The 27,730-nt window shown below is 29.3% G+C and overlaps 2 protein-coding genes across 2 annotated transcripts in view; one reads left to right on the top strand and one right to left on the bottom strand.

Moving 5' to 3' along the window:
* The first annotated feature begins 552 nt into the window (after nt 1-552).
* LOC107456501 (uncharacterized) lies at nt 553-20,498 on the top strand. Its single transcript, XM_016074372.3, has 3 exons — nt 553-699; nt 17,697-18,473; nt 19,835-20,498. The coding sequence occupies exons 1-3, from the start codon at nt 692-694 to the stop codon at nt 19,968-19,970; spliced, it is 921 nt and encodes a 306-aa protein (XP_015929858.1). The 5' UTR covers nt 553-691; the 3' UTR covers nt 19,971-20,498.
* Nucleotides 20,499-21,726: 1,228 nt separating this feature from the next.
* LOC107456497 (uncharacterized) overlaps nt 21,727-27,730 on the bottom strand; it is a 28,535-nt gene continuing 22,531 nt past the window's right edge. The window contains exons 11-14 of the mRNA XM_043047759.2: nt 27,028-27,126; nt 25,594-25,734; nt 22,077-22,202; nt 21,727-21,989 (exon numbers count right to left, since the gene is read on the bottom strand). Coding sequence (XP_042903693.2) covers nt 21,858-21,989; nt 22,077-22,202; nt 25,594-25,734; nt 27,028-27,126 — 498 coding nt within the window. The 3' untranslated portion in view covers nt 21,727-21,857. The remainder of the gene's footprint in view (nt 21,990-22,076; nt 22,203-25,593; nt 25,735-27,027; nt 27,127-27,730) is intronic.

Raw genomic sequence — 27,730 nt, 5'->3', positions numbered from 1 at the left:
CAAAATTCAATTAATTACTTTAGCGCTAGAAAGACTGAAACTTAGTATATAGTACCTATATTGCCCAAAAGCAGTCAAAATGACTGCATCGTGGAAGAATAACTAATGTGTAAAGAAATTTGTTTAATTAATTTTAAATATTTTTTTAATTTTATTTACAATTATATAACAAGTTACTAATATATATCATGAATAAAAAAATTTACTGCACTTGGAAAAATAAATAATTTATGCATTATTATTAGTACATTTTTTGCAAATGAAAAAGCAACTGAAAAGCAGTCAAAACGACCTGTGGACATTCTAGTGCTAAAAAAAAAAGAAGTTCGACTTAAAAGTAGGCAGTTGCGAACAAAATATGAGATCAATAATTTGCAAAAATTTTATCTTTTTTAAAAAAAAAACGAAAGAAAAACATTTGGAACATTTAAGAAGGGCCATTTAAAACACATTCCTAGTTTTAATGAAGCCAATGCTCATGAAGGAAAGATTTGCATCTTAAGCGGGATAATCAGCCAAATGTGGCGTGCGTAGGTGGAAGAAGAAGAAGATGCAAAAGAGAAGAGATGTAGGTAGAGGGAATGAGGCGTGACAGAAACTATAAAGGAAGCTGACCTTGTCCCCCAAAATTCATTTGTAGTGTCAATACCTTTCAAGTCAAGGTCTTTTCTCTCTCTTAATTGGATTGAATATGGGAAGGTAAGTTCAAATAATGTTTCCAATTGTAATTAAAAATTAATTAATTCATAATCAAACATGCATTGTTTATGTTTTTACCGTGTACACGGATGCCAACTGCTCCGCTTCATGGAATTGTTTTTTAATAAAGTGGTAGCAAATTATATAGTAAAATTCGTCAAGGAAGGATAGTTACGCCTGCTTTTTAATAGAGTAACCAGTAGATGGATGCTTTAACGTTTATATGATACTTATAATTTTTGATACTTGGTGAGGAAAAAATTACTTAAAATGAAAAATTCTAAACTAAAAGTAACTTAAATTTCGCTACCACCAGAAAGTACTACTATTTTATAAAGCGGAGCAAGTTGGCATCTCTGCGTGTATTTTTTAACGTGCAACAAATATAGCACATTGTTGAATAGTTCGAAAAATTTACGGAATTTTTCTTATGTGGTAATTTTTTTAATTTTTCGTTATTATGCTAAAATACACCAACGGTTTATTATAAACGTTTGAAAATATCAAATATATCCTAAAAATTTGATAATTTTTATTTAGATTTTCTTTAAAAAAATTAAAACTTTTACAGTATTTTGCGCTATATTTCCTCAGAAATTGATAAAAAAAATTGCGCTCTTTATTAAATTGAATTGTCAAAGCGGGTTTTACAATTCAAGCATAATATTATGCTTGTTTTATAACTTTTCTGCAAAATCCTTAATAACTCATCGATGCAAAAAAAAAAAGGGTTTCCTAAAAATCTTTACAAAAATATTTAATGTTTATTGTTTTTAAAATCATATTTTGTGCGTTTTTATTTTGAAATTCATAAGAAATATGCCTTATTATTACATAGACATTATTTTAAATTACAGAATTTTTATTTAGATTTTTTAAAAAAAATAAAACTCTTACCGTATTTTGCTCTATATTTTCCGCAAAAATTGATTTAAAAAAATTACGATCTTTATTAAATTGAATTATCAAAGCGGGTTTTACAATTTAAGCGTAATATTATGCTTGTTTTATTTATTTTATAACTTTTCTGTAAAATCCTCAAAAACTCATCAACGCAACAAACGGTTTTCCGGAAAATCTTAAGAATATATTTCATTTTTATTCTTTTTAAAATAATATTTTTTGAGTCTTTCTTTTGAAATTCATAAAAAATATGCCTTATTATAACATATTTTATAATCGTCGTCGAACAGCCGACCCAATTTTCGGGTTTACGACTACTAATGTTAAACTCCGTAGACTTGTCATTTTGAACCTAATCCAGAAGACAAGGGAACTCCTGGATAAAGTATTGGGAGAAATTTGTCTTCATGGAGGACTTTTTTCGATGGAACTAACCAGCATTTGCATTACATCCTTGGTTTCTTCAAATGATGTAAATTTCTGCTCAGAGAGACTACGTGCCATCGACCGGATTAGGTGATAATCTGAGGCGGCAATGTCTGGTGAATACTGCAGGCGGAGTAGAACTTCCCATTGAAGTGTTTCCAAATAACAAAATCGACGTTCAATGTCTCTTGGCGAAACCCAACTTCCTTGTTTTGGGATCATTCCCAATGATTTTATAACTATGTGAAATTGAAAACTATGTGCTAACCCAATGATCTGAAAACTATGTGCTAAGTCACTTTATATTTTATTTTATAACTGTCGTTGAACATCCGACTCAATTTTTTGGGTTTACGACTACTAATGTTCAACTCCGTAGCCTTGTCATTTTGAGCTCAATCCAGAAGACAAGGGAACTCTTGGATCGAGTATTGGTAGAAATTTGCCTTCACGGAGGACATTATTGATGGAGTTAACCAGCATTTGCGTTACATGGAGAGAAAAACCACGAGAACCTCCCACGGTTAGCCTGACGGCAAGGGTACTTTTACCCATGATCCGTCTACCACTGAGGATATTTCACGTCAGCATTGTGGTCGGTACCAGCCAGGTGCGGAATTCGAATCGACCAGCCATTACTGGGATTCGAACCCGGTTCACCTCATTTGAAGGAGAACGCTCAATCCCATGAACCACCACGGCTCTCTTAAATTATTAACAAAATATCTTCTTCAAAATATCTTTCTTTTAAATCGCCCTACTTAAGGATTATTGTAATCAGCTTATGGAAATCCACTCTGATTGGATAATTCTGATTGGATTCGAGCACTCTATCCCCTGAACCACCACGGCTCGAAATAAGATATTAGCAGTGAAATAAATAAAATAAAAAAAATAGTATTTCTTCCATATTACCGTTCTTTACTATCTAACTATTCTACTTGCTTTAGCTTTATTTTTATACACGTGAAAATGACGTCGAACAATTTTGTATGCTTAATTTTACCCGAAAAAATGATCTTGCAAATGATACATTTAGACTATAGGTGCGGATTTTAACTGGTATCGAATATTTTATTTTATTTCGATGAGGTTAAAGAACTGCACACCCCTTTCATTCATGCATGCCTCTGCTGGGTATTTGTTATCATAAAAAAGAGTCCTATTTGAATTTCTTAAAAATTTAAGAAATTTCAAGCTATTTTTTAAGTAGCGTTCGTACTTTTTTTTTAAAAAAAAGGCTCAAAATAATAAGGATTTTCCACAAATTTACTTTGGTATTATTAAACAAGATTTATTAAAAATAACACTGGTATCGGTGGGAATCATCCCCCTTAAAAGCATCTTTTCTTTAGAAAGTTTTCCTTTCTTACACAATCATATTTTGATGTTATTGTAAGGAATTGTCATTTGCTATTTAACTCTGTCTCATGATACAAAATAAAGTTATAGCAAAAAAACCTAAGAAAAAAAAAGAAAAAAGAATTGTGATCGCCTTTTTACGATCACTGGTTACCCATTAGTCAAATAATTTTTTCTTTCTGGTTTGACTGCGTTAAACGCCACAACATTTCAAATCATGGGTTGCAAAACTGTTGATGTTTGTCGTCGGATTCGCTTTCATATCCTGGCTATATACGTGTTTCAAGACGTCCCAAAATACTTTCCCTTCTTCAGCATTCATATTTACATCGAAATCAACGTCAAGCAAGATATTGTAAGTTAACACTAGAAAGACTGAAACTTAGTCTATACCTATATTGCCCAAAAGCAGTCAAAATGACAGGATTGTGAAAAAATAACGAATGTGTAAAGAAATTTGTTTAATTAATTTTTAATATTCTGTATATTATTTACAGTTTTGTAACAAGTTATTAGTAAATATTAACAATAAAAAAATTTACTTCACTTGGAAAAAAATAATTAATGCATTATTATCTGTACAGTTATCTGTATGTACATTATCTGTACAGTTATTATCTGCAAATGAAAAAGCAGTCAAAATGACTTCCTTGGGCAATCTAGGGTTAATAATAAAAAGAATACAAAAATACTTTAAATTATTATTAAATACATTAAGAATGACTGTTGGTGAAAATAAAAAAAAAAATAAAGAATTCTAAGAAAATTATCAAATATGCGGTAGCCATAGCAACGCATGCAATGACGACGCATGCGCACTGCTTACTATTACTCTTGAACATAGTTGAAAAGTGTGATGACGTCCAAATAAAGTGCGCACGCCATAAAACCCAAAACAAGATCCCTTTTGCCAATGGATTAAAAAAAAAAAAAATAGCTTTCTTAAAACTGTTCATATCTCCATAAATAACTAAGCTAGGATTACTCAATTTTGCGCAATTATTGCATAAAATAACCAAAATAATTGTTACAAGTTACAAATCTATACCTACATTTTTTGGCATATAGTGTTGTAATTTACTGTCTGTTCCACAAACCTCTAAAAGCTTTAAATTTCAAAGAGAAGTACGAGAAATTGCATGATCTAAACACTTCCGAAGTTATAAAATGATTATTTAATTACTTATTGAGAAATATGAAAATATGCTCAGAAGTGTTTCCATTATTTTTTCTACCCTCTGTATATGTTATACAAATTTTTTGAGCTTTAAATTTTGCTATTTAAAAAATTAATTGTTTTTTAAAATTTAATAACTCATGAATTTTTTTACTGTGCAAGCTTTAAAAAGTCAAATATATTCTTTCATGAATTTAAAAGTTAAGAAATCCGAAAGAAAAAAAAAATAGGATGAATAAATAAGCACAAATTTAAATTAATTCAATAAAATGAAACTTAAATACTTTGTAAATATTTTGCATAAATTTGACTTTTCCTAATAAAACTTGAAATATAGTTATCTAGAAAAAGTTAAAAATGTTGGAACTTAACAATTTACTCTTTATGCTGTGTGAGTGTCAACTTTTTTTTTCTTAAGTATTATCACCCTTTTTTAATCAAAATTTAGGTGTTACTTAATGCTGCCCTAAATTTAGTCAAACATTTTGAAAGTACTACCAAACTTAGCCTAAGTAACTCAAGAGAAACTATTTGTCCAGACGTTCAGTAATTTTGAAATAAATTGCGTTATAATTTCATTATTGTTAAATATATATAAAGTTAAAATACGGAGAAAGCATGGAATATAATAAAAATTAACGAAAAGAGCAGAAGAAAAATTATTGAAATAAAATATTTTTTAAAATACTTAAAAAAATTTTATTATTTATTTATTTAAAAAAGCCAAAAAAAAAAACAAAATAAAGAAAAGATATAATAACTTCATTTGATCACACGATTATAGCAGCAGAAAGGAGTGCTCAAGGATATATAATCGTGTGAGCTGATGAAAAGATATCTTTTCTTTATTTTGTTTTCATGTTTTTTGAAATAAATAAATAAAAATTTTTTTTAAATATTTTAAAAAGTATTTTATATTAATAATTTGTCTTCTCTTTTCATTAATTTTTATTATTTTCCCTGTTTTCTCTATATTTTAACTTATTTTATGAGTACTATATGCTTTTAGTTTATGCGCAGTTAGTAAAACATATTCTCTTATTTTTCTTCGTTTTTCTCTCTTTTCTTTATTGTACTATATTGTGTGTGTTCTCCCTATCTTTCACTATATATATGTATATATTAGAAGGAGATAACGCCCTCGAGCATACATTGAAACTACGTCACTGGTCGGAAATGATAGTTTATATGTAATTTATAGTTTTTACACGATATGGACATTAACTAAAACTATTTTTTATCGCTTCCGCTTTAAGGAATAACCCTGATTTAAACTGAAAACGATTATTGAACACAACAACGTTCCAAAGAGCACAACTTCATCAGTTACTCTATCTATCGCCATTTTACTAAAAGTATCCCCCATTCATCTTTTTTTTAAAGCGTGGTTAATTGAGTGTGGAAACTTGGCATTTTCTTTCACAAGTGCGATGAACCGCTGTTCGAATCTATTTTTTTTTTCCTCCTTTAAATTTCTTGAATTTTGTATCGTTTGAATGGAATGTTTTATGCCAAGAATTAACCTCAAGTCCACACATTTGATCGAATTTCTCTGCTCTGAATGTTTTAAAAATTGCAAAAAATAAATAAATAAATAAACATCACTTGAAGATTTCATGGCAGACGAGCGCAAAGTTATTTACATTTCAACACGTGATTAAAGCCGTCACATTTTTAAGATGATATATGCGGAAGAACAAAAGCTTGCTCACGCAACTGTACAACTCACTGAGTTTTTATTTATTTTTTTAAAGCTTTTTTAACACTTAATGTATACCTATTTTTACCATAGCCAGTCAAATGACCAGACTTTTAGTTTCTTGATTGAATGTAGGAAGTATGAAAGTTAGGAAGGAAATAAACTTAAAAAAAATAACTTTATTATAATTAACCAAAATTGTATAGTGCCAATTTTCATGTAGTACAAACACAAAGAATAAGAATTTTTAATTCATTGCTCAACGCAGTTTTTACATATACCGGGTGTTTCCATTGTACATTTTCAGCAAACATATTTCTTCCAATTATTATTATTTCTATAATTCTTATAATTATAAGAATATATAAGAATTATAATTCTTATAATTAATGCCATTTCTTCTAACAGCCTGTGCTGTCTTGATTGTTTCGATATTTTTCTGGGTAAAAACTAACAGTTGAAAGTATAGCTATGAAGTATAGCTATCAAAATAAAATATAAGCTACTTACCAAACCATTTAGTTTTTGTCACTTTTTCATGCACAAAAAGGTCAATCTAAAATTTTAGGTAATTTCTTGAAATTTGAATGCACAGTTATTCTGATGGAATTCACTACGCAACAGTCTTTGCAGAAATGAGCAACTCATCGAATGTAATACATTGAACACGTATTACATCGTAATTTCTGATCCGATAACCTTATAAATTGTTCTCCCGGTCAAATGACCGGTAGTTATAGAAATAGATATACGAAATAGGCATAATAGGTATATATATAGGTTTTCGAAACAAACAAAATACAAATAATAATAATAATAATAGAATATTAACTGTATATAATTGTTAGAAAAAGTCATGATGACAAATGTGCCAAAACGATAAGCGCATTTTCGATGCAAAAGTTCTTAAACGGTCATTTGACTGGTTATGGTATCTTCAACGTTAAAAGAAAGCGTGTTATTTGGTTTTGAGTGAAACAGAACACTTTTGTTAAATGATTACACATAATTACTACACCAGTAGTAATTATGTGTAATCCATTAAAGTTCTAATCGACGCCTAAGTCTAGTTTAAAAAACGGAATCGAATCATATGTCCATTTTCTTAAAGTTTCATTTTAAGCTACGTCCATTTTCGGACATTCATGATATTAAGGAGTCCAAACTTTGAACCGCTTTCGTGACCAAACTTTCCCCATCACCCTATATTTTGGGGGTCTAAAATCCGAATCAATTGAAATCACTCCCTCCAGCCATTAAGAATGTGTCCTAGCGCGTGAAGATCCGATCATTATATCAAAAGATATTTAGGGATTATTCCTCCTTTTATTTTGTGCACTGTACAACAAAACACAAATTAAATGTTACGAATTACTTCACTTCAATTTGACAATTCATGCATCTTCAGGTTTTGCTAGCCTTTATAAATATTTTGACATTGATGCTTATCAGTTTATTTTTGATGATTAGTCTAAATGTTATGTGTTATAAGTAGTATAAGTAGCGTTATTTCGAAGAATTGCAAAATGATTATAATTTTAAAAACAAAAATTTAAATTTTGCAAAAATAAACAAAAATTAAACGAAGAATTGCAAAATTTCAAAATTTAAAAAACAAAATGCATACAAAGATGTGAAATATTTGCTTATACTCGGTACAGTACCTTCAAACTATTTATTGCTTTAATATTCTCCACTTTTCAATAACTTTGCTTATTTCTAAGAGTTTCGTTACAAAAGTTCATTTAAATACCACGTGAAATTTTTTTAGATAGCTAGAAAATTAAATAGATTAATTTATCTTTTTCCAAAAAAGAAAAATCCAAAAAAAAAAAATCATAATTACAATAAAACTTGCATTGAAAAGTTTTGTTTTCTAAACCTATTTAGTTGAAACTAATTTGGTTTGAACAGTATTCTAGTATTCGTGTACATTTTCTAGAACTGCTAATGCAGTTTTAGTAGTAGTAAAAATAAGTTTAGTTTAAAATTTCACATCAATTTTATTTTTCAATGCCTACTATTAGTTCACACTCTCCCTCAATGGCGTACGCAGAATTTTTTCAAGGGGGGTGTTGTCAAGGGTGAAAATTTTTTCAAATTTTCTGAAGCTACTAAAAGAAATTCGAGTATGTAATAAAGCACTATTATTTCCCTCATTTAGACAGCTAGACAGTTTCGACTTTTTATTTAGACAACATTGTTTAGTTAAATTTTGATTTGATTTTTTAAGTTTAATAACATAATGTAATATTTTCTGAAAAAAGTTTAATGTCATATGGGTGGAAAGTAACACTTTGAGGGCCATTTTCACATTCATCAGATTTTGTTATGCTAGAAACGTTTTCTTCAACGGAAGTATCACATNCATTTTGAAGCTTTGAACTTAAAAAATTTAGCAAACAAATAGAAATAAAACTTATTTCCTTTATCAGTTCAAAATGTGAACTTCGTGTTTCAAAACTCAATCTTAATGGTTCAAGGGAGTGACCTCAAATACACTAATTGCTTTTATACATAATACATAAATTTATTTATGATGAACAAGACGATATTTTAAGCTAAAAAAATCAGACACGAAAACGCACATGTTCTGTATAAACAAACCCTTTTTTTCCCCCCGACAGATTCGGAATTTTGACCACCAAAATATAGGATGTTGCAGACATTTGGGAAATATGGTTCAATAGTTTAATCAGGAAAATGGATAAAAGTTTGGACTCGTTAATTTTAATTTTACTTCTTACGTATTTCACCATATCTACTTTTTAAGCGAATTGGAAAATTTTTTGCACACAATTATATAAAATTCATTTATTTAAAGACAATTTTATGGAAAAAATAATTTAAATATTTATAATTTTTATTACTTTATTTTTTTTATTATTTTCTTTAATAATAATCAAAAAATTTTTATCTGTAAGACATACAATTTTTTGCACCATTTTAAAGGATACAATTTCACATCGCAAAAGACAAACTTTGAGCGAAATCGGTCGATTAGTTCCTGAAAAATCAAATTTTAAAAAAGTCATATTTTTAAAATTCGATTTCTCAGGAAATACTCGACCGCTTTCGCCTTTCTTTGTATTTTGCAATATGAAATTGCATTCTTTAAAATTATGTAAAAAATTTTATGTCTTACAGTTCATAATCTTTGTGGCCATTATTGATTAAAATAATAAATATTTAATAAAATTTTTATTTTGCTTGGTTTTATCATTAAACAAGCAAATTTTAGAGTTGTGTTCAAAGTTTCTTTTTTTATTTTTAAAAAACTTGCTTAAGAAGTTCTCGTGATATGGCGAAACACGCCAAAAATAAAATTAACATTAAGGGTTTCAAACTTTGGATAGCTCTCCTGACCAAACTATGGGGACCATATTTCCCAGGTTTCTGCTGCATCCTATATTTTGGGGGTCAGATAAATTCTCGGTATCAGATAAATTCCAGAAAGAACATTACGTGGTAGCAAGTGTTGTCGACGTCACCCAATTTATACTTTTATAGTTGTCTGATACCACGCACCCTTTCCCCCCCCCTTCCAATTCCCACTATTAGTTCACCCTCTCCCTATATCTTGTTCAAATTTTCAACCGTTAATAAAATAGTTTTTATTCATCCATTCAAATTCAAATACATTTTTTTTAAAACTTGTAGTAAATCACTCTTGATGCTAATGCAGTTTTTTCTAATATTAATTAATTAATTAAATAAAACTTGTAATTAAACTTAATTGTAGTTAAAATTGTAATTGTAAAAGTAACTGAAATAAAATTGTTCTTTGTTGACCTAAGTAGGAATTGATTTTNTACTAGTTAAATTTAGTAGGAATAACACGATCTGTGACGTAGGCTATAGTATACCCAATTGTAGTTAAAATTGTAATTGTAAAAGTAACAGAAATAAAATTGTTCTTTGTTGACCTAAGTAGGAATTGATTTCTTTTTTTTAAAAAAATTCATATTACTTGTTTCAAAGGAATGCAAAAAAGAAAAATGTGGAGGAAAGCACCGTTAAAGTGAAATGAAACAGAATTTTTTTTATTATTTTTTATCACCCACTGCTATGTCAATGACATAAAAATGTTTCCCTCCCAAATGTGTGTCAGGACCTTGAACCTCGCTTAGGGTTATCGTCACACAGAAACCGCCCACTTTTTTGACCAAGTTCTCTCTTTCTCGCATTCTAGAAATCTCAATTGCATTTATTCAAGATTATGTTTTGGGGAAATCATTTTTAACGACCTGCGTCGTGCCACAATATTTATTATTTATCGCCCTGTATAACTTTCGATCTAATGATCGGATTTTCGCGTACTAAGTGTCGATCTTAATAGTTTCTGGGTGTGACTTCAAATATGCTAATTAATTGGTGCTAACTATTAATTAAGTTACGAAATTAGACACAAAAACGCACTTTTTCTGAATAAACATATATTTTTTATGTAAACATATAGACTGACCTACAAAATGGAAGGGGGGGGGTTGGTTGACAAAATTTTGAAAATGAATCATAAATTGGAGGCTAACAAGTTTGATATATTTGGCGATAGTCCTAAAAAGCAGCCAAACAAAGTCATCAATTGAATATTCTAAGCTGACCCGTAGACTAATTCAAGAGAGAAATACCTAATTTTACTCCGTTGCTGAGCAATCAAGTTCAGACAATAAAAAAATAAAATTTAAATAATGTTCTGTGATTGCTCGGAGAGATTTATTTATTAATAGTTAATAGAAAACATCTCGAAGTTTCTAAACAATAGACAATCTTTCAGCTTGATTGTATAGTAATTCTAATGCACATTCACGAGGTTTTATATAGTTTACGACATTTCTTTTTTCTATAACTGAAGGAATTGCTAAATGCTAAGCGGAATTTTAAAAATATAAATATATGTTACGTTTATGAATGACATATTGAAATAATATATTGCATATTGATTCATTGTTTAAAAAATCGCATGCTTAAAAAGTCATCAATATGATTCATTGTTTAAAAAATCGCTTTATTTTGCCAAATATTTATATCGTTTTCTTTGGATAAAAATCGCTTGGAATTGCACTTCTCGTTGATCTTTTTATTTCGTTTTCGTGCTACAAGCATTGTGGATGTTTGACCCCAAATTTAACTAAAACACATATTGCATAAATTGTAAATAAAAGTGAATAGCATTTATTAAATGTGTTTATTCATCGAACTATTTATTTCGCTTCACCCTATATTTCCTGACTTACGCAATGAGTCGATGTTCTCAACTAACCTTTCGTTCGAAAACGTAATCTTGTAAAAATGCTAATTCATTTGAGGGATAACGGAAGAAGCGAAAATATTTTTTTGCGTTCCTAGCTTGGATGTTTTTATAACCTCTTGCTGGGTGTAACAGGTCAATCGTTAACTTTTTCCAGCTATAATGCAGTAGGGAGCCGGATATCGAAAGGAGCTTTCAGCTGTGTTTAAACCCCGCAAATATTCGCCGCGAAGCAATAAAGAAACAACTTCTTTCAATATCCGAATTGGAACAAAATGCTTTATTTTTTAGAGATACAGAACACATGCCATTAAACCTACCACTTACGTTCTTAACTACAGCACCTGGCCAAATTATAAGATTCTGTGTAAAATCTTAATTATACAGTTTTATTGTTTTTATGCGGCTGAAACCATTTTGCACTTGTTTACGTTCGTGCATCTGTGGGTTAACATTGGAATGCAATATATTAAAAATAAATACAAACTGTAAAAGTATTGGATATAAACTCGTGCAAAACATGCAATTATTAAAACACTACAGTGAGTCGAATAATTTGGTCTAATTATTTTAATATACTATCATATTACCTGATATAATACGTATTCTATATTTATATAACATATCGTCTAATTTATCCAATCGTCAAAATTATATTACATATCGTGTAATTTAACCAATTGATACACAAGTACAAGACGGTTCCAGTCGCATAAAAACAATAAAGCTGTAGGGGAGAGTGGGGTCAATTGTAACATTTTTTACTTAACTATTTTTAACTAAGAAAAAATCCAATATATTATTAGTATTAATTGACAGACGAGTAAAGTAGACTCTCATCTACTAGAAAAAAAACAAATACCTGATTTTAAATGTTATTATATTAGTTATTAACAATTTTTGACAGTCGTGCACTTGTTACAATTGTCCCCACTTACGGGGTCAATTGTAACAGTTCATAAATTCAACTAAAACATAGTTAATTATACATATTATCATAGTTGTGATATATTTTTTTATTGATCAAAATAGTAGTGATATTTTAGGAGTAAAAATAATAATGAGCAGAGACCTAAAGGGTTAAACTTTTAACTTTAAGGGGTTAAAAATTTTAATTTATGCTGTGAAAGGTGACAAATAAAATAATGCACATGCAACATAATATAAATGATATAGGAAACTATTGGTGGTTCTTAAAGAGTTAAGTAATGGTTTGTAAACATAAGATTATTTATTTTCAGCTGTTACAATCGTCCCTTTACTTATTGTTACAATTGTCCCCAAGACGCCATTTCAGCTTCATTTGTTAAAAACAATGCTAGTTAATTAGCAAAACTAATCTTTTTTTTTATTGAAATGTTAATTAAGGTGTCCACTTACATATTCGGTTACTAATTTTTATTTGTTTAAACAAAATTACTTTGTTACAATATAATATTCTAATACCAAAAAAAGTACTTGCGTGGCGTGAAAATATCTTTTGTGATGTAACTCTTTCAAAAGTACATAAAAATGGTTGCCATCAGGGGTGTACATGTAGATTTATTAAATACACCTTGTGCGCCACCTAGGAACCAAATCTAGAACCCGACACTCGAAATTTTTGCTCTGTTACAATCGTACCCTGTTACAATTGACCCCACTCTCCCCTATAGTATCACCTGAGTAATTAAGATTTTACATAGAATCTTATAGTGCGCCTAATAATTTGGCCAGAGACTGTAAATAAAATAAATCAATGACCTTTTCAGGAAAAATTTGTTCCCGAAACCAACAACAAAAAGAAATGTCTTTTCCTAATCGAACGGGAACTTAGACAGAAAACAAATTTTAAATCTAGAAAATAATGTGTGTGTGTGTTTTTTGTTTTGTTTCAATTACGTCAATTTTGGAAAAAACTACAAAAATGCAAGTTTTTTTAAAAAACTTTAATTGTTACTTCAAATATGACGACAATTTTCATTTCTAACAACGGAGTGAGCGCTATTGGCTATAAGTCAATTACTATTTTTTTTTAAAAAATTCTTTATGCGGATTTAGTACCGTTTTTTAAAAAATACCGATAGCCTAAAAATAAATAAATGAATTTACAGTAAACATTTAAAGATGCATTTTCAAAATTTCTTTCTAAATGTTTATCTAAAAACAGATTTTAATGCTATTCAGAAGAAACCATAAATGAACACTGTTATTCAAATATTATTCAGCAGATTATTTAATTACTAAATTCATTTTTAATTCGATAGAATAATAAGAACGTTGATCTCTTTGTTCAAACAGGTCATTCCATTACGTTGGAATTACTATGTCAAAAGGTCCCGCAGTGACCCCCGTTAAGACACGGTTCCCAACATATCACCGATCATCACTGGCTGCAGTCAGTGTGCGGATGGGTGACCACTTCGATAAGTCAGTGTAGGGACCGAGGGTGTGTGGTATTGGTCCTCGTTAAACTGTTCTACCGTAAAGTGCTCCACTTCACGTGCAGGTCATCGGGCTACCGAAGCGGCGGTGCCACCCCCTCTGCAGAGGATCAAAATTGTGATGGCATGTCTTCGGATCATCCCCAGGGATGTTTCCCAGACAGTCGCCAATAGCCCATTGTGCAGTTCTAGTGCGACGTAAATGAATTACAATAACAACAATGTCAAAAGAGCTCGCAATATCCTTAAAATAATTCAAATAATGAATTTTTATCGATTTATTTTGATTTTTAACGATTTCAAATTTGAATTTTTGTCGAATAAAAAGGAATCCCTAAAAAAGTAAAGGAAAATCGACTAGGAAAGGAAATTTTTTTTTTTTAAATTTTTGTCAATATTTTGATTTTTAAAAATCTACTTTTCTGCATCCAAGAAGTAATGGACCAAAAAAAAAATTTCTCAATTCTTAACTTAACTGAAAAATATTTGATTGGCAAGTGGTATGTACTAAATTTACCTTTCTCGTCAGAATGTATGCCTCGGAGCCCAATCAAAATTTATTTTCTATTTCGAAAATATTCATTTCATTTTAGGAAAATACACAAGGGACAAGCAATGAATGTGTCAACACACATGACCATTCGATTTTAACAGGGTGCGTTGCCAGTTCTTTCAACAAAAAATAAGCTCTTTTTAAGCACTATATGCATCAACAAAATGCAAATTAATTTTCACAAACTTTATGTAATCATGAGAAAATAGCTAGTTTCTGATAAAAATAACTCTTTTTCTTGATTATATTAGCCATAATAAAATGATCGAGAGATTTTTCGGTTCGATATCAGAGGGTGGAAAATGAAGCCTGAAGTGGGGAATATCTTGCAAAATGCAGCAGAGTTGCGCATGAGAGTGCAAGAATCTCACCGAACCCAGCTCAGTAGACGCACATGCGGACTCGCAAGTATTTCATCAAACTTGTAAAATGATTGGCGCTTTCATACACTATGGACCGACGATACGCCGAAATAGATTGTAGTTGAATGAATTGTAAAAAGGTTGAATGAACTATGTGAAAAGCACGCTTTAGCATAATACGTGGCGAAAATCGACATGGTAAAGAAAAGCAATCTAATTTTCGAAAAGGGAAAATTAAGCACCTTTTAAAAACGTCCAATAAAAAAAAATCTTTAAGGGCTTTTAAGAAACGTCTATCGAAAATAAGCACCTTTAAGCACTTTTTAAAAAACGGTACGCACCATGTTTTATGTGTTGCTTCCAATTTAGAAACAATTTTAAATAAGTTTCCTAGTTTATGTTCTGTATTAATCCCACTCAGAACATTTTTATCGTTGAGATTTTGTTTCGTTGAGATTTTGTTTGTGACTTGTTACATTGAAAAAAGAAAATTTTTTGATATTCTTTCATATGCAAGATTAAACAAAACAGAATCTCTTTTTTTTAGAGAAGGAACACCCAAAACACATCGGAAAAATATTTGTAAATAAACAGCACGTCTATCGTGAATCTCATCTTCCTATTAGAGTTAAAATTTAATGCCCGCGAAATTGCAATACTAAATTTAATAATCTAATATGAAAGGTCTATTTAAACTTTAAATTCAATACTTTTCTGAATCATATTACATTAAAATACACAAAACGTCTACAGAAACACATAGTGTTATATAGTTTAATTTTGCTAAAAAAAGTTTTTTAACAACAATTTTTATCGAAAAATTTTAAGTTTCAATCAAAAATCATTATATTATTTATAAACTAAAAAACTTAAAATAAAGAATGCTTAAGATGGAAAAAAATTATTTTAAAAATTCTATATTAAAATTAAAATTCTATATTAAGGTTTAAAAATTTTGTTTTTTTGTCTTAAAGTTCTTAATCAGACGTAGAAAACCATTCCGTAGAGATCTATCATCAAATAAGAAAAAAATATTTACAAGCAAATTTTTTATTGTAAAAATCATAGCACTCTTTTTAAATCCAGAGAATTCCAACATGAATTGTTCTTCGTTTGGAAATTTTATTCTCAAATAATATATACGTAGGTTATCCCTTCATTACTTTAAGATGACAAACCGCATAATAAAATTTTATAATTGTAAGATCACGATATGAATTTCAATATGTAACTTACAAACAGAATAGCTGAATTCTAGTTGAAATTATTCATTCAAAATTAAAGAAAAAATACTTACCAAGAAAACGATAAAAATTTATTAATAATCAACACANGGGGGGGGGTGGTAAAGTATCAAGTTCTCTGTAAGGATTAGAAGAAAATGGACATTTAGGTTAAGTTTAGCTAGAGCTGAATCCGCTATAAAAGGGTTAAATCCACAGTTAGAAATCAACCGAGTGAGTGGTCTTATCTTTTTCTTCATGCTTTGAAAAATAAAATTAGTATCTATATATGCGAAAAACAAGCCCACGATTAGAGGCAGGGTCGTTTGAATCCACTACGAAACTGGTACACTATAAAAACAAGATTTATTCCCAACGCAATTGCTAAGGAAAGTCAAAACTGGTAACGACGTTTCATGATTAATACATTTGCATAGCTGCCAACATGGATAGGAAAAAATCCTGTAGATTTTACAAAATAAGATAAGTTTAATGATAATTATTTCATAATGTACTAAGGGATTTTTATAGTCATCAAGAATATATATCCTTTAAGTCCTTATATATATCCTTTATATATCCTTATAGTCATCAAGAATCATATAGCCTTTAGAAAATTTGCAATATTTTCCAGTTATGATTAACATTAAATGAACTTTAAATGTTATGTATTATGTTTACTAATAATTTCAAATAGTAATAGGCATTTAATTCATCAAAGATAGTTAAAATATTTTTAATTAATTTAAAAAGTGAGTTCTGAATAAAAATAATCTGAACATTCTAGAAGAAAAAAAAGTTTTGAGCTGATTTCTATAAGTGAAGTTCGTTTCCTTGTGTATTACTTATTTAACTATTCAAGCAAGCCAGCAATGATCTGCACAAAAATTTTATTTCAATAGGGACTTTTTTAAGAAAATTACTCAATTTTACGGAATTTTCTAAAATGTGCAAACACTACGAGAATTTTAATTAAACCAGTAGACCAGGTGAAACTGGCTGAAATCCAGTAGTCTACTGGAAAATCCAGTAGAGTTGGTAGCTATGCATTTGGTAAACGTGAATCTAAAGAAAATTTGTACCATCTGTTGAATAAAGCTTCGTTGATTCAGCTTAGTTATTGCGATTTGAAAAAAATTTTATTATAATTATTTGTTAATTTTCTAATTTAATATAATTCTACTACCAAAATAAGTAAGCAAAAAAAATTTTTTCTTCTTCTAATTAGCGAAGGGTTGGTTATATTACATTTTTTCCAACCGGAAGTTTTAGATATTTTATAATCCTTTTGTTTATATAAAGCTCCACATCCATGTAAGAAACGCCTTTTCTTACATGGAGGAAAAAAATTCTTGAAAATGATCTATAAGTTATTGAATGATCTTATAACTAATTAAACATAGAATGATTTTATAATTAATTATCTTGTGGGGAATGAGTAGTCATCGACCATGTCAACCTTCATCTATGAAAAGGTACTCCACCATAGAATCGAGTTAACATGTCTTAAGACTAGTGAATTGGAATTATATATTTGTGATGGTAGATACACTACAATCTTATAACTAATTAAACTTATAATTTTCCAAATTATTCTAATCGTGTCATTGTTTTTCAGTACAATGAAGAAACACCTCTTTTTCATTTTCCTGCTGTCAACAACATTGCTCGTACAGGCAAACGAAAAACCTCAAAAATCCACTAACGAAACAATTTCCGCCACAAAGGAAGAAGTTTCCAACAGAAAAGAGAGACTGAACGTCCTGAGCAATCTTGGAGGAGGATTGATTGGACTTCTCGGAGGTGGAGGAGGAGGCAGCAGTGGAGGCAGCCAGGGAAGTTCCGCAACTGGGGGCACGAATAGCCCCGCTCTGAGTATTACTCAGGGTCTCAAAGGCATCCAGAATATCCAGAAGTTCATATCCAGATTCCAAAATGTGATGGGGGCACCCTTTTCTTTCCGTGGAGTGTCCGATACCATGGCTACTCTGACGGGTCTTTTGGCAGCCGTTGGCGGTGGATACCTCACATATGTCAGCATGGTGGCTCTATTCGGAAGCATGATGGATCCAAACAATGCTGCCTACCAGCATGCTTATTCTGCACCTCCGCATCAGTACGCACCTCCTCCTCAACATCTCAACATCCACGGCGTACCATCCGCAGCAGGAGGAGCAGCTGGCTACAACAGAAGACAATCGGACAGTAGCAGTCTTTACTTTGGGTCGTACGATCTCGGCAAGATGTTCCAGTCTGTGACCAACTTCAACTATCCGGAAGGGGCTTTCAAAATGTTGAGAGTGAAAGACGAGGCTTGTAAACAGAGAGCAGTTTGTGAATTCGAAAGATATCTAGCCAAGAAAGGCGTTGCCTCGGTCATTCTTAAAGGAGTCAGGTAAAGCTTCCATGATTATATTTTTATGATGATGAAACTGTTTTTTTAAACCCCGGCATTTAAGATTGTTTCTACTCTTAATTAAGCTTAATCGAATCACTTTTTACACTTTAATTTTTATACAGGGTATCAGCTACATTTTAGATTTTCAAATCCATGACTAATTCCAAGAATTTTTCATGACGAAGTTACTATTTTCTCAGACAAAAACACAACAATAAATTTAAAAAGGCATTATAATAACATTAATGGAAATGATAGGTATCACCAGAACTGTTATACTCTGAATCTTCATATTTTTAGATTTTAAATTTAGAAAACAGCGTATAGAAAGAGTCGAAGCAATATAATAGATGAAAAAAATACAAAATCAATTTTTTTGTTTCTTTTTTTTTCTGCAGAATTATATTCTAAAGATACTTCTCTTGCTCATTGCGGAATTAAAAAAATTGGCCGACGACTGGCTTGATTCAGCTAGAATTTTAAATTGATAAAAAAAAAAAATAATAAATAAATGAAATAAAAATGATGAAATCACTGAAGTTTAAAAGATAATTTGCTTTAGAAATAATGTCCTTTCTTTCATTTTTTGAAAGAACACCATAATTTTTAAAGAACACGATAAAAACATTTTAAATTTTAATAAAATATGACTGTGAGTGGGGATTTTGTTACAAATTCAGGTATTCGGAACATCGTGAAATTGGGGGGGGGGGGNGGGGGGGGGGTAGATATTTCGGTGACCTAAATCTATGACCTTACATGATTTTTTTTTTAAAAATAATTAAAATCATGACATTTCATGAAAAATTTTGTTCAATACCGAAATCCATGACTTTCCAGGTGCGTGAATACCCTGCTTATGTCACAAATAACTGAGAATTGCATTAGAAAGATTTTAATAATTAAATACAATTATTCAGCTTCTAAAATCATATTTTTGATAATAATATTTGTGCAATAAGTACTGAAAATTAATTATTTCCAAAATGTCTGTTAGTGGTGCGATTTAGAAAATCAGTTGATTGCTTCGAACCAATACCCCCCCTAAATCTTACCCTCCTAGAAAGTTTGAATATTACGTGATGTCGCTTTACGTGACGTCATGTTAGGGTATATATGATTTCATGAGTTACCAGTAGATTAAGGGAAAAAATAGGAAAATACACGAAGATTTACGGAAAAAAAACGTTTCTTAGTTTTCTTCATTTAATCTAGCCTTTTTTTGATATAAAATGTTTGATATATTTGATACATTTATTAATATTGATTTGCTTATTTGATAAACTTAATAGCTGTTAAGACCACATAGATTTTTTTTTCTAATTTTGAGTGATTGGTGCAATGTCAATATTTTTCAGTAAAAAAATCACCGGCATGGAAAGATACATTGACGCTGCGTATAGAGGAATCGCCAATGAAGACTGCAGCTATGCTTTTTCAGCGTGCCCCTACTCACTCGGACAAACATTGCTCAAATCCATCGGACTCAACTGACCTCAAGAACTCATTCCAGAGACAATTATTTGTTAATAAAAGAATCACCCGTTACTTCAAGGAATCTGATGAAGACTGCTAACAATTGATAATTGGTGATGATAGTAGTGGTCCATAACTCTGACGATAGCACCAATTCAGAGATCACCATGAGTCATTGAATTTCAATTTCGGGATATTTCATTCCTTCGACAATTGTGTTACTGAACTGAAATAGACTAAGCTCTTCATTTGATATGGTGTTATCCTGATGACTTAAGAAAGATTGATTTTTTTAAGTGTGGATTATACGGTGATAAAAAGTGACTTCTAATGTGTTCATTCCCAACAACTCATCCTTTTCTGTGGCCCACAAAAGAAATGCATCACGCAATTGTGTGCTCTCTTGGACTTAATTTATTGAATGTATATTTATTGTTGTGTATACGCACATGTTTAAGAACTGCTGGTAGTTTTTAATTTTTTCATACACGTACTTTTTTTATTTTATTAAAATATTACAATAAAAAGTCTTTTTATTGTTGCAAATGTCTTATTTTAATCTGAAGAATCGAAAAGAGGGAATAAATCCAATCTAAATTAGGAACTAGAAATAATTTTATTATAATCAATTTAACTGGTCTTATTTTATTGGTCTGAATATTTTGTAAGCACTAGATTAAAATTATGCTACTTCTTGAAGTCTGCAAAATTTGTAGTAAAACGGCTGATCCCAGGAATAACCACACATCTACGAAAAATGAAGAAGCGCTATTGCACGGTATAGTATAGTGAACAATAAAAACGCGTCCTTTAAAAAAAATTTTAAAAAATAAAAATAAAAACGAGTTTCTTTTGCTAATTTCAAATAACTTTAAACACGAAGGTAGGGGCTTTGCCACATAACTTAGATCAATCAGAAATATTATCCCTATTCGAATATAATATTTGAAGAACTGACTGTGATTTTACGATAATAATAGGCCACACATATTTTTTTAAAAATATTCTTATTAAGACAACGGTAACACAGGTTATTGCAAAAATAGTTTTATCGTTTGATGTGATGAAGGAGCCACACTACAAGATGGCAAACCACAACCAAACTGGTCATAACAGGAAGTAAAATTGACTTGACTAAATGTTCAAGTTTACTAAATTTTTAATAATAATTTATTTAATAATAATTTTTTAAGCATCATAAAAATATTAAAATCGCGTCAACGTTAAAGAAGAAAAAAAAAGACCCTAAGCATAAAACAGTCTATTAAAACTGGAAAATAAAAATTAGAACATTGATGGCTTAAAATACCTCTTATGAATGAATATTTTTAAGCCATCTTTTTTATCTAGCTCTTAGCCAAAAATTCTCGACTTGAGAATGATGAAATGAAACCAGTAATTTAAGATAGCTTTTTGGAAAAGTCTAGATTTAAAATACAAAAATATTTTTTTATTGATAATATAAAAAATAAGCCAAAAATGTTAAATGAAATATGAAAAAAAAATTCAGGCATAATTTTTATGCACATATATTTCTGCTGAATACAATTCACAAATCGGGGAAAATATTAAAATGTACAAATAAAAATATGCATCATAATTATAATTTTTCGAAACTATGAAACTCTATTTCTAAACATCTTTGTTAATATATATAATTATATTTTTTGTTGCACAACACAGTATTTCACAATAAACGTTCCAATTGTTTCTTTTTTCAAATGAAAACTATAGTTTTATGCTCTGTTCGAGAATGTAGCATAGAACAATCGCATTATTTTATTCAATTTTATTTTAGAATGTCAAAAATTCATTACAAATATACTTTTACAATATACTTGTTAAAAAGTGGAACCATGAATTAGAATATTTAATAGAGGAAGATATATTCGAAATGTCTCATTTTCAAAACCAAGGTTTACGAGTGTCAGATGACTTATGAGTGTTCCTTTCCTCAGAACGTTTCGTAAAAAATTTTCTCTGAGCAGGAGCAGGTGAGTCAGTGGTTAATTTCCAAGGAGAATTCTCTAGCCTAACCTGAGTATTGAATATAACAACATTTTATAAAAGCACTCGTTTTAAATAACTTTAACTTAAGGTTATTTAAATTCAAACAGCACTAACCTTTGCATTCGAGAAGTCATGATGTTTTCCAAGATTCTTCGATAACTGAGGTTTCAACGAAGGAGATTCATGGAAATTGTCCATCTTTTTACGAGGTGGTAGTCCGAATTTCCTACGTACCATATCCTGAAAAACAATCTATCTATGACTCTCTCTATATATACATATATATATATAGCATAATAAATAAATAAAAATAAAAAAAAACTCGAAGTTCATTTTAATTCGCTACTCGCTTTATAGATTTCATTTCATGTTTTATTCTGTTTTTTCTTTATATTTTAATTTCTGTTTTTACTTATTGTGTTCTATTTTATTTGGTGTAATTTTTTTGTAAAATTTTTTGAGTGCTTCTCACACTTTTGTATTGATATATTTTGCTTTGGCTATATTGATGCAATATTAGAAAACACTCTGTTTTGTGGATATAATCGTGTGAGCTTATGAAAAGATTATATCTTTTATTTTCCGGATTTTTTTTAAATTTTTTGTTCCTTTTTTCCCGGTTTTTTGTTATTTTTATTATTATTTTTCTTCTTTCCCCTTTTTTCATTGTTCTGTAATTTTTTTCCTTGTTTTCTCTACATTTTGAACTTCTATATATTTTATTACTATTCTTTGTGTTTATATATATACAAATACANAGAAAGTATTATATATATATGTATAAACACAAAGAATAATAATAAAATGAAATAAAATCGAAAAACTTTTAATGGGAAAACGTACAGGTGTTCATCAGGACACATCCTCTACGATAAATGCGATATTTCTGAATATATGTATATATATATATCTTCAGGATGCATTCCTTTACGAGAAGCATTTCAAAGGAAGAATAATTATGTTCAGATAAAAATTACTCTATAATACGTTTTTATGCCTCGGGAAAAAAATTTAGTCACTGTAAATGAGCTGTAATAGAAAAAAGAAAAGCAGAAAACAAACTTACCAAAATAGAGTAAAATTTTTTAAAAAAATCGTTAAAATTAGGTTGACTAATCTAACAGTTAATAAAAATTGCTAAGAAAGGAGAGAAAAAATAATGCATTTGCTATAGGTTTTATCGTATAAATAATTGATAAAAAAAAATAAACAAAAATTCAGTGCTGCCATCTATGGAATAAACACTTCAAAATAGTTCTTTAAGAATGGAAAATAGGATAAGAAGTTATAGAAAATTCAATAAATTATAGAATTAAAATTGTAAAATCATTAAAAAAAACATTCATATTAGTAATATTTGTAGGACAAACGCAAACTAGGAATAAACGATTTTATTTGTTTCCCTTCTTTTGATTGTGAGGGTGATTGTTCATAAGGCAGAGCCTTCATAAATGGATAGGAAGCAGTTTATAGACGTTATTTTTAATTCATACATTCTTTCACAAGAGTATTACCAGAATTCATCGGGGGTGTCCGTTTATAGGTTAAGAACCCCTTATCCATACTTACTAACAAAATAATAAAAAAATATGTAACAATGTAACACTGGACAGTTAAAATTATCTTACAAAGGCTACAATTTAGAAGTTTACTTATTAAATTGTTCTAACATAAAAGGTCATGCATCCAAACTGTTTCATCCAGTGGCTTTAGGAGTGGTATATCATAATTAGTTTCCACCTTAAAAAATTAGCTAATACTATGATCAGAAAAAAAATAGTGTTCAAAGTCATATTTATTTTTATTATTATTGAAATTGGAGAAATGAATTAGGAAAAGGATTATTAATTAGTTTACTTTTAAAATTATCAGTCTCTTTATAATTGGAAAATTGGAATTATTTCTGCAAAACCTAAAAATCTGATTGGATATTGGAAAAAACCTTATTGGCTAAGTTGTAATCAAAATCGATACTTTTTTTAAGTGGAAAGTTAAAATCATTTCTCCTGTCAAAAAATTTTAAAGGAAATTTATTTATCGTCGTTAATTTTAAGAGTTAAATCTAGAAAACTTGCTGAAGAATTTCAAATATTAGTTTTGTTAATAATTAATTCACTTGGATAAATTTGCTTAATAAAAAATTTAAATTTTAAAAACATCAAAATTTTAAAAACTAAAATTTTAAAAGCATCAAAATTAAAAACCAAAAGATCATCAATAAATCTGAGAAAAAAGGAATTTGTAGGAAGATTAAGATTACCAAATGATTTAACTGATCTATATTTTTTTAAAGAAGACAAAAGACATTGCAAACATTAGTACTAAAATCATTGTCTACAGGAATACTATAATTTTGTTGAAAAAGTTTTGTTTGTCATTAAATAAACTATAATTGTTGTTTAGGTTAATATGAATGAGAAATTACCAGCTTTCTTTATCAATAATGCCATTAAAATTAAATAGGCCATGAATTTTAAGAAGGCCATCGAGAATTTTATTAGTTAGGAGGGGGTATATAAGTTTTCGAAATCAAAACAACTTAGAGAACCTATTGTATTTCAAGATTTTACTGCTTTTTAAAACTTTTGTACTGTTATTGATATTCCAGTTACGTGATTAATATTTTTAGTGTGTTTGATAATTTTATTTTTTACTCTTGTTAAAATATTTTCAAAGTAAATGCCAATTTTTTTCATGTACGCCACTAGCAATAAACCTGAATTTAGTTGGGGGTTTTATGGAATTTTGGGTTAGCAAAAAAAAAAAAAAAAAAAAAAAAAAAAAAAAAAAAAAAAAAAAAAAAAAAAAAAAAAAANAAAAAAAAGAAGAAAAAAAAGAAAGAGAAAGGAAAATTGTTAATATTATTTGGTTTAATTTTAAGTTTTTTATAGATAGCATTAGTTTTATTAATGATAATATCAATACTGGTGTTTGCGTTTTTTGTATGCAATACTGCTGTTTAGTTCATCAGAAAAAGTTGTTTGCATAATAAGTTTCCAAATAATACTAAAATTATTACTAGCTTAAAATTACTGATAATATGGAAATTGTTTTGAATATTTTTAATTTCTTGTTTCAGTTCAAAGTTAAAACTTAAATCTCATGAAAAAATAATTTATTCCTTTTCAAATTAATTTTAAAATCATTTCATTCATAAAATTCTTCTATTGGAAAATGTTTACATGATAATTTTGAAATAAGATTTTCAATAAAAATGGAAATAACCTTATTTTTAGAAATAGGAAAAGATGGTCTAAATTTAAAATCTAAAGACTTAAGTTTTTAAATTTATCACTATTAATAATATCTAAATTTTCGGTAACAATAAGTTTACAAAAAAATAAAGCTTACATATTCAACACATTTATAAAGATAGCTCATATTATCTGTAACTAAATCCCTATAATTAAAGAATTAAAAATTTTTATATATCTGATATTAGATTTGCAATTCAGCTGAATAGGGAGAAGGTTTTTATTTTTTATTAAGGATAGTGCTCAAATCAAGTTTATTAAAAATTTTATTTGTAAAATCTAGCACTTAATAGTCTTGTTGGGTCATATAATAAATTTTATGTCATACAATAAATTTTATGAATAAAATTTCACTGAATCATAAATGAGTCTAAAACCTCTTGAGTAACATTCTGGACTTCCCTCTTTCGCTTTGTCTTGAAAGGGAGCAACTTAGGTTCCGCATTCGAAGTGGCTGATAACTTATTCTTTCCCAATTTTGTGCCAGTTGTACTCAATCCTATAGGTTCATGCGATTTCTAAAGAAATAAATTAAATGTCAACGCATTCTACTAAACACTAATAAAAATACTAAGGAACAAAATGGATTGTTGCAAATTTTTACAAGGAAATTAACAAAAATCTACAATCCATTGAAGTAAAATATAGAAAAAGGAGAGCACCCCCCCCCCCCCAAAAAAAAAAAAAANTTAAAAATATCAAGATTTCTTATTACCGTAAAAAGTATTTATGTTTTATTTTAGATAAATTCAACAATTTATTTTAATTGCATATTTAACAAAAGGCTTGGTCAAAAAATATCTATACTTCAAACAAAAATACTCAGAATTAAAATAAATAGTTTGGTAGTTGACTCTTTACATTGCCAAAATAAATGTGGCTATTTTTTTTTTTTTGCCAGCAATCATGTATGCAATACTCCAGACTAATTGGAAAAGTCTCCCTTATTTTCTAATTAGTCTTGAAATTTTTTAGGCTTAACGCAGTAAACCCGCTTACTCTTAGACTAATATTTTATTTTCTAACCGTCGTTAAACAGTCGACCTAATCTTTTGGACTTACGACTACTATTGTTCAACTCCATAGCCTTGTAAATTTTTAACCCAATCCAGAAGATAAGGGATTTCTTGGATCAACTATTGGGGGATATTTGCCTTCGTTGAAGACTTTTGAAGGAACTAACCCGCATTTGCGTTACATGGAGACTGAAACCTCCCACAGTTAGCCTGACTGCAAGAGGACAACCCTACCACTGAGACTATTTTATGTTAGCACTGTGGTCGGTGCGAGCCGTGTGCAAAATTCGTATAGACCAGCCATCGCTGGGATTCGAGCCGGGTTTACCTAATTCAAAGGAGAACGCTCTATCCCCTTAACCATCACGGCTCTCTAAGATTAATAAGAAAATGTGATCCCTGTCTCAATTAGTCGCGTAGTGTATTGAATGCTTATTTTAAATCTCCTTATTTAAGGATTATAGTAATAAACTTAAGAAAATCCACCCTGATTGGATAATTCTTTCTTAAGTAGCGTAAAGATCACTAAACTGATTCCTCTCCAGCCTGTATAGGGATTCCTATATAGGGTGATGAATATAAAGCAGATTAGAAAATAGTGAAAGCTTTAATATTCAGTCACTGAAAAATGCCGGCCCAAATTTCCCAGTTAGTATACGGCGACATTTAGCAGTCAATCTGACATACATGAAATGTGTAATTATTTTGGAAAAATATTTCTTAAATTTCGCTTCGTTTTCTAAGTTATAAATCATTCATAATTTGTTTGAGGAAAGAATAAAGTCAAACAAATACCTCATCATACACTAGTTCTAAACACTCAGATCCAGAGGAATCTAGATCTCTCGCTCTAGGTTTGGGCTCGATCACTCTCTTATCACAGATCTTTGCTTGCTATAAGAATATGGGCATTACAATTACTACCTTTTAAATGGAAATATAAGCATTAAGAATAGCATCGCAATAATAGCTGACTGATTAAAAGAATTATATGAAGTGCTATATAGTATATATATAATAATCATTACTAATATAATGACTAAGTACAATTATACACATTTAACTACGTACGAGTATACGTAGTGTATAGAGAAGTTATAAACTGTCGACCCAAAAACAAACATGAAATATAACAGGCAATTTTGATAAATTAAATAAATTTTATTAATTAATTTGTCAATAATGGAAAACAGTCTGAATTGTGAGGTTTAAAAAATGTTTATATTTTCAGAATTTTCAGATTTTTTTAAAACTTAAATCTAGATTTTTTATTTCATTTGATGAATAAAAAGTGCTTAAAAACTAATTTAAAAAATAAATTATAGAATGGTATTGAAATGGCACCTCATTTTGAAATTACATAGCCATATTGCATTACTTTATATTACGAGTTAGCCAATAAATGAAAGAGTTAATCATTTGAATTAACATGAGAGTAGCACATTTTTGAAAAGTCACAGTGGTTGAACTAAAAGAGCCAGCTTTGCGTAACTTTGTC

Source organism: Parasteatoda tepidariorum, chromosome 5, assembly GCF_043381705.1.
Source record: "Parasteatoda tepidariorum isolate YZ-2023 chromosome 5, CAS_Ptep_4.0, whole genome shotgun sequence".
NCBI lineage: Eukaryota > Metazoa > Arthropoda > Arachnida > Araneae > Theridiidae > Parasteatoda > Parasteatoda tepidariorum.
The sequence above is the reverse complement of the archived record's forward strand: the minus strand, read 5'-3'. Positions and strand labels throughout refer to the sequence as shown.

Bases quoted from the DNA above. Each gene is read 5' to 3' on its own strand.
- LOC107456501 (XM_016074372.3), top strand. The intron at 18,474-19,834 runs GTAAAGCTTCCA...AATATTTTTCAG, and splicing joins GTCATTCTTAAAGGAGTCAG to TAAAAAAATCACCGGCATGG.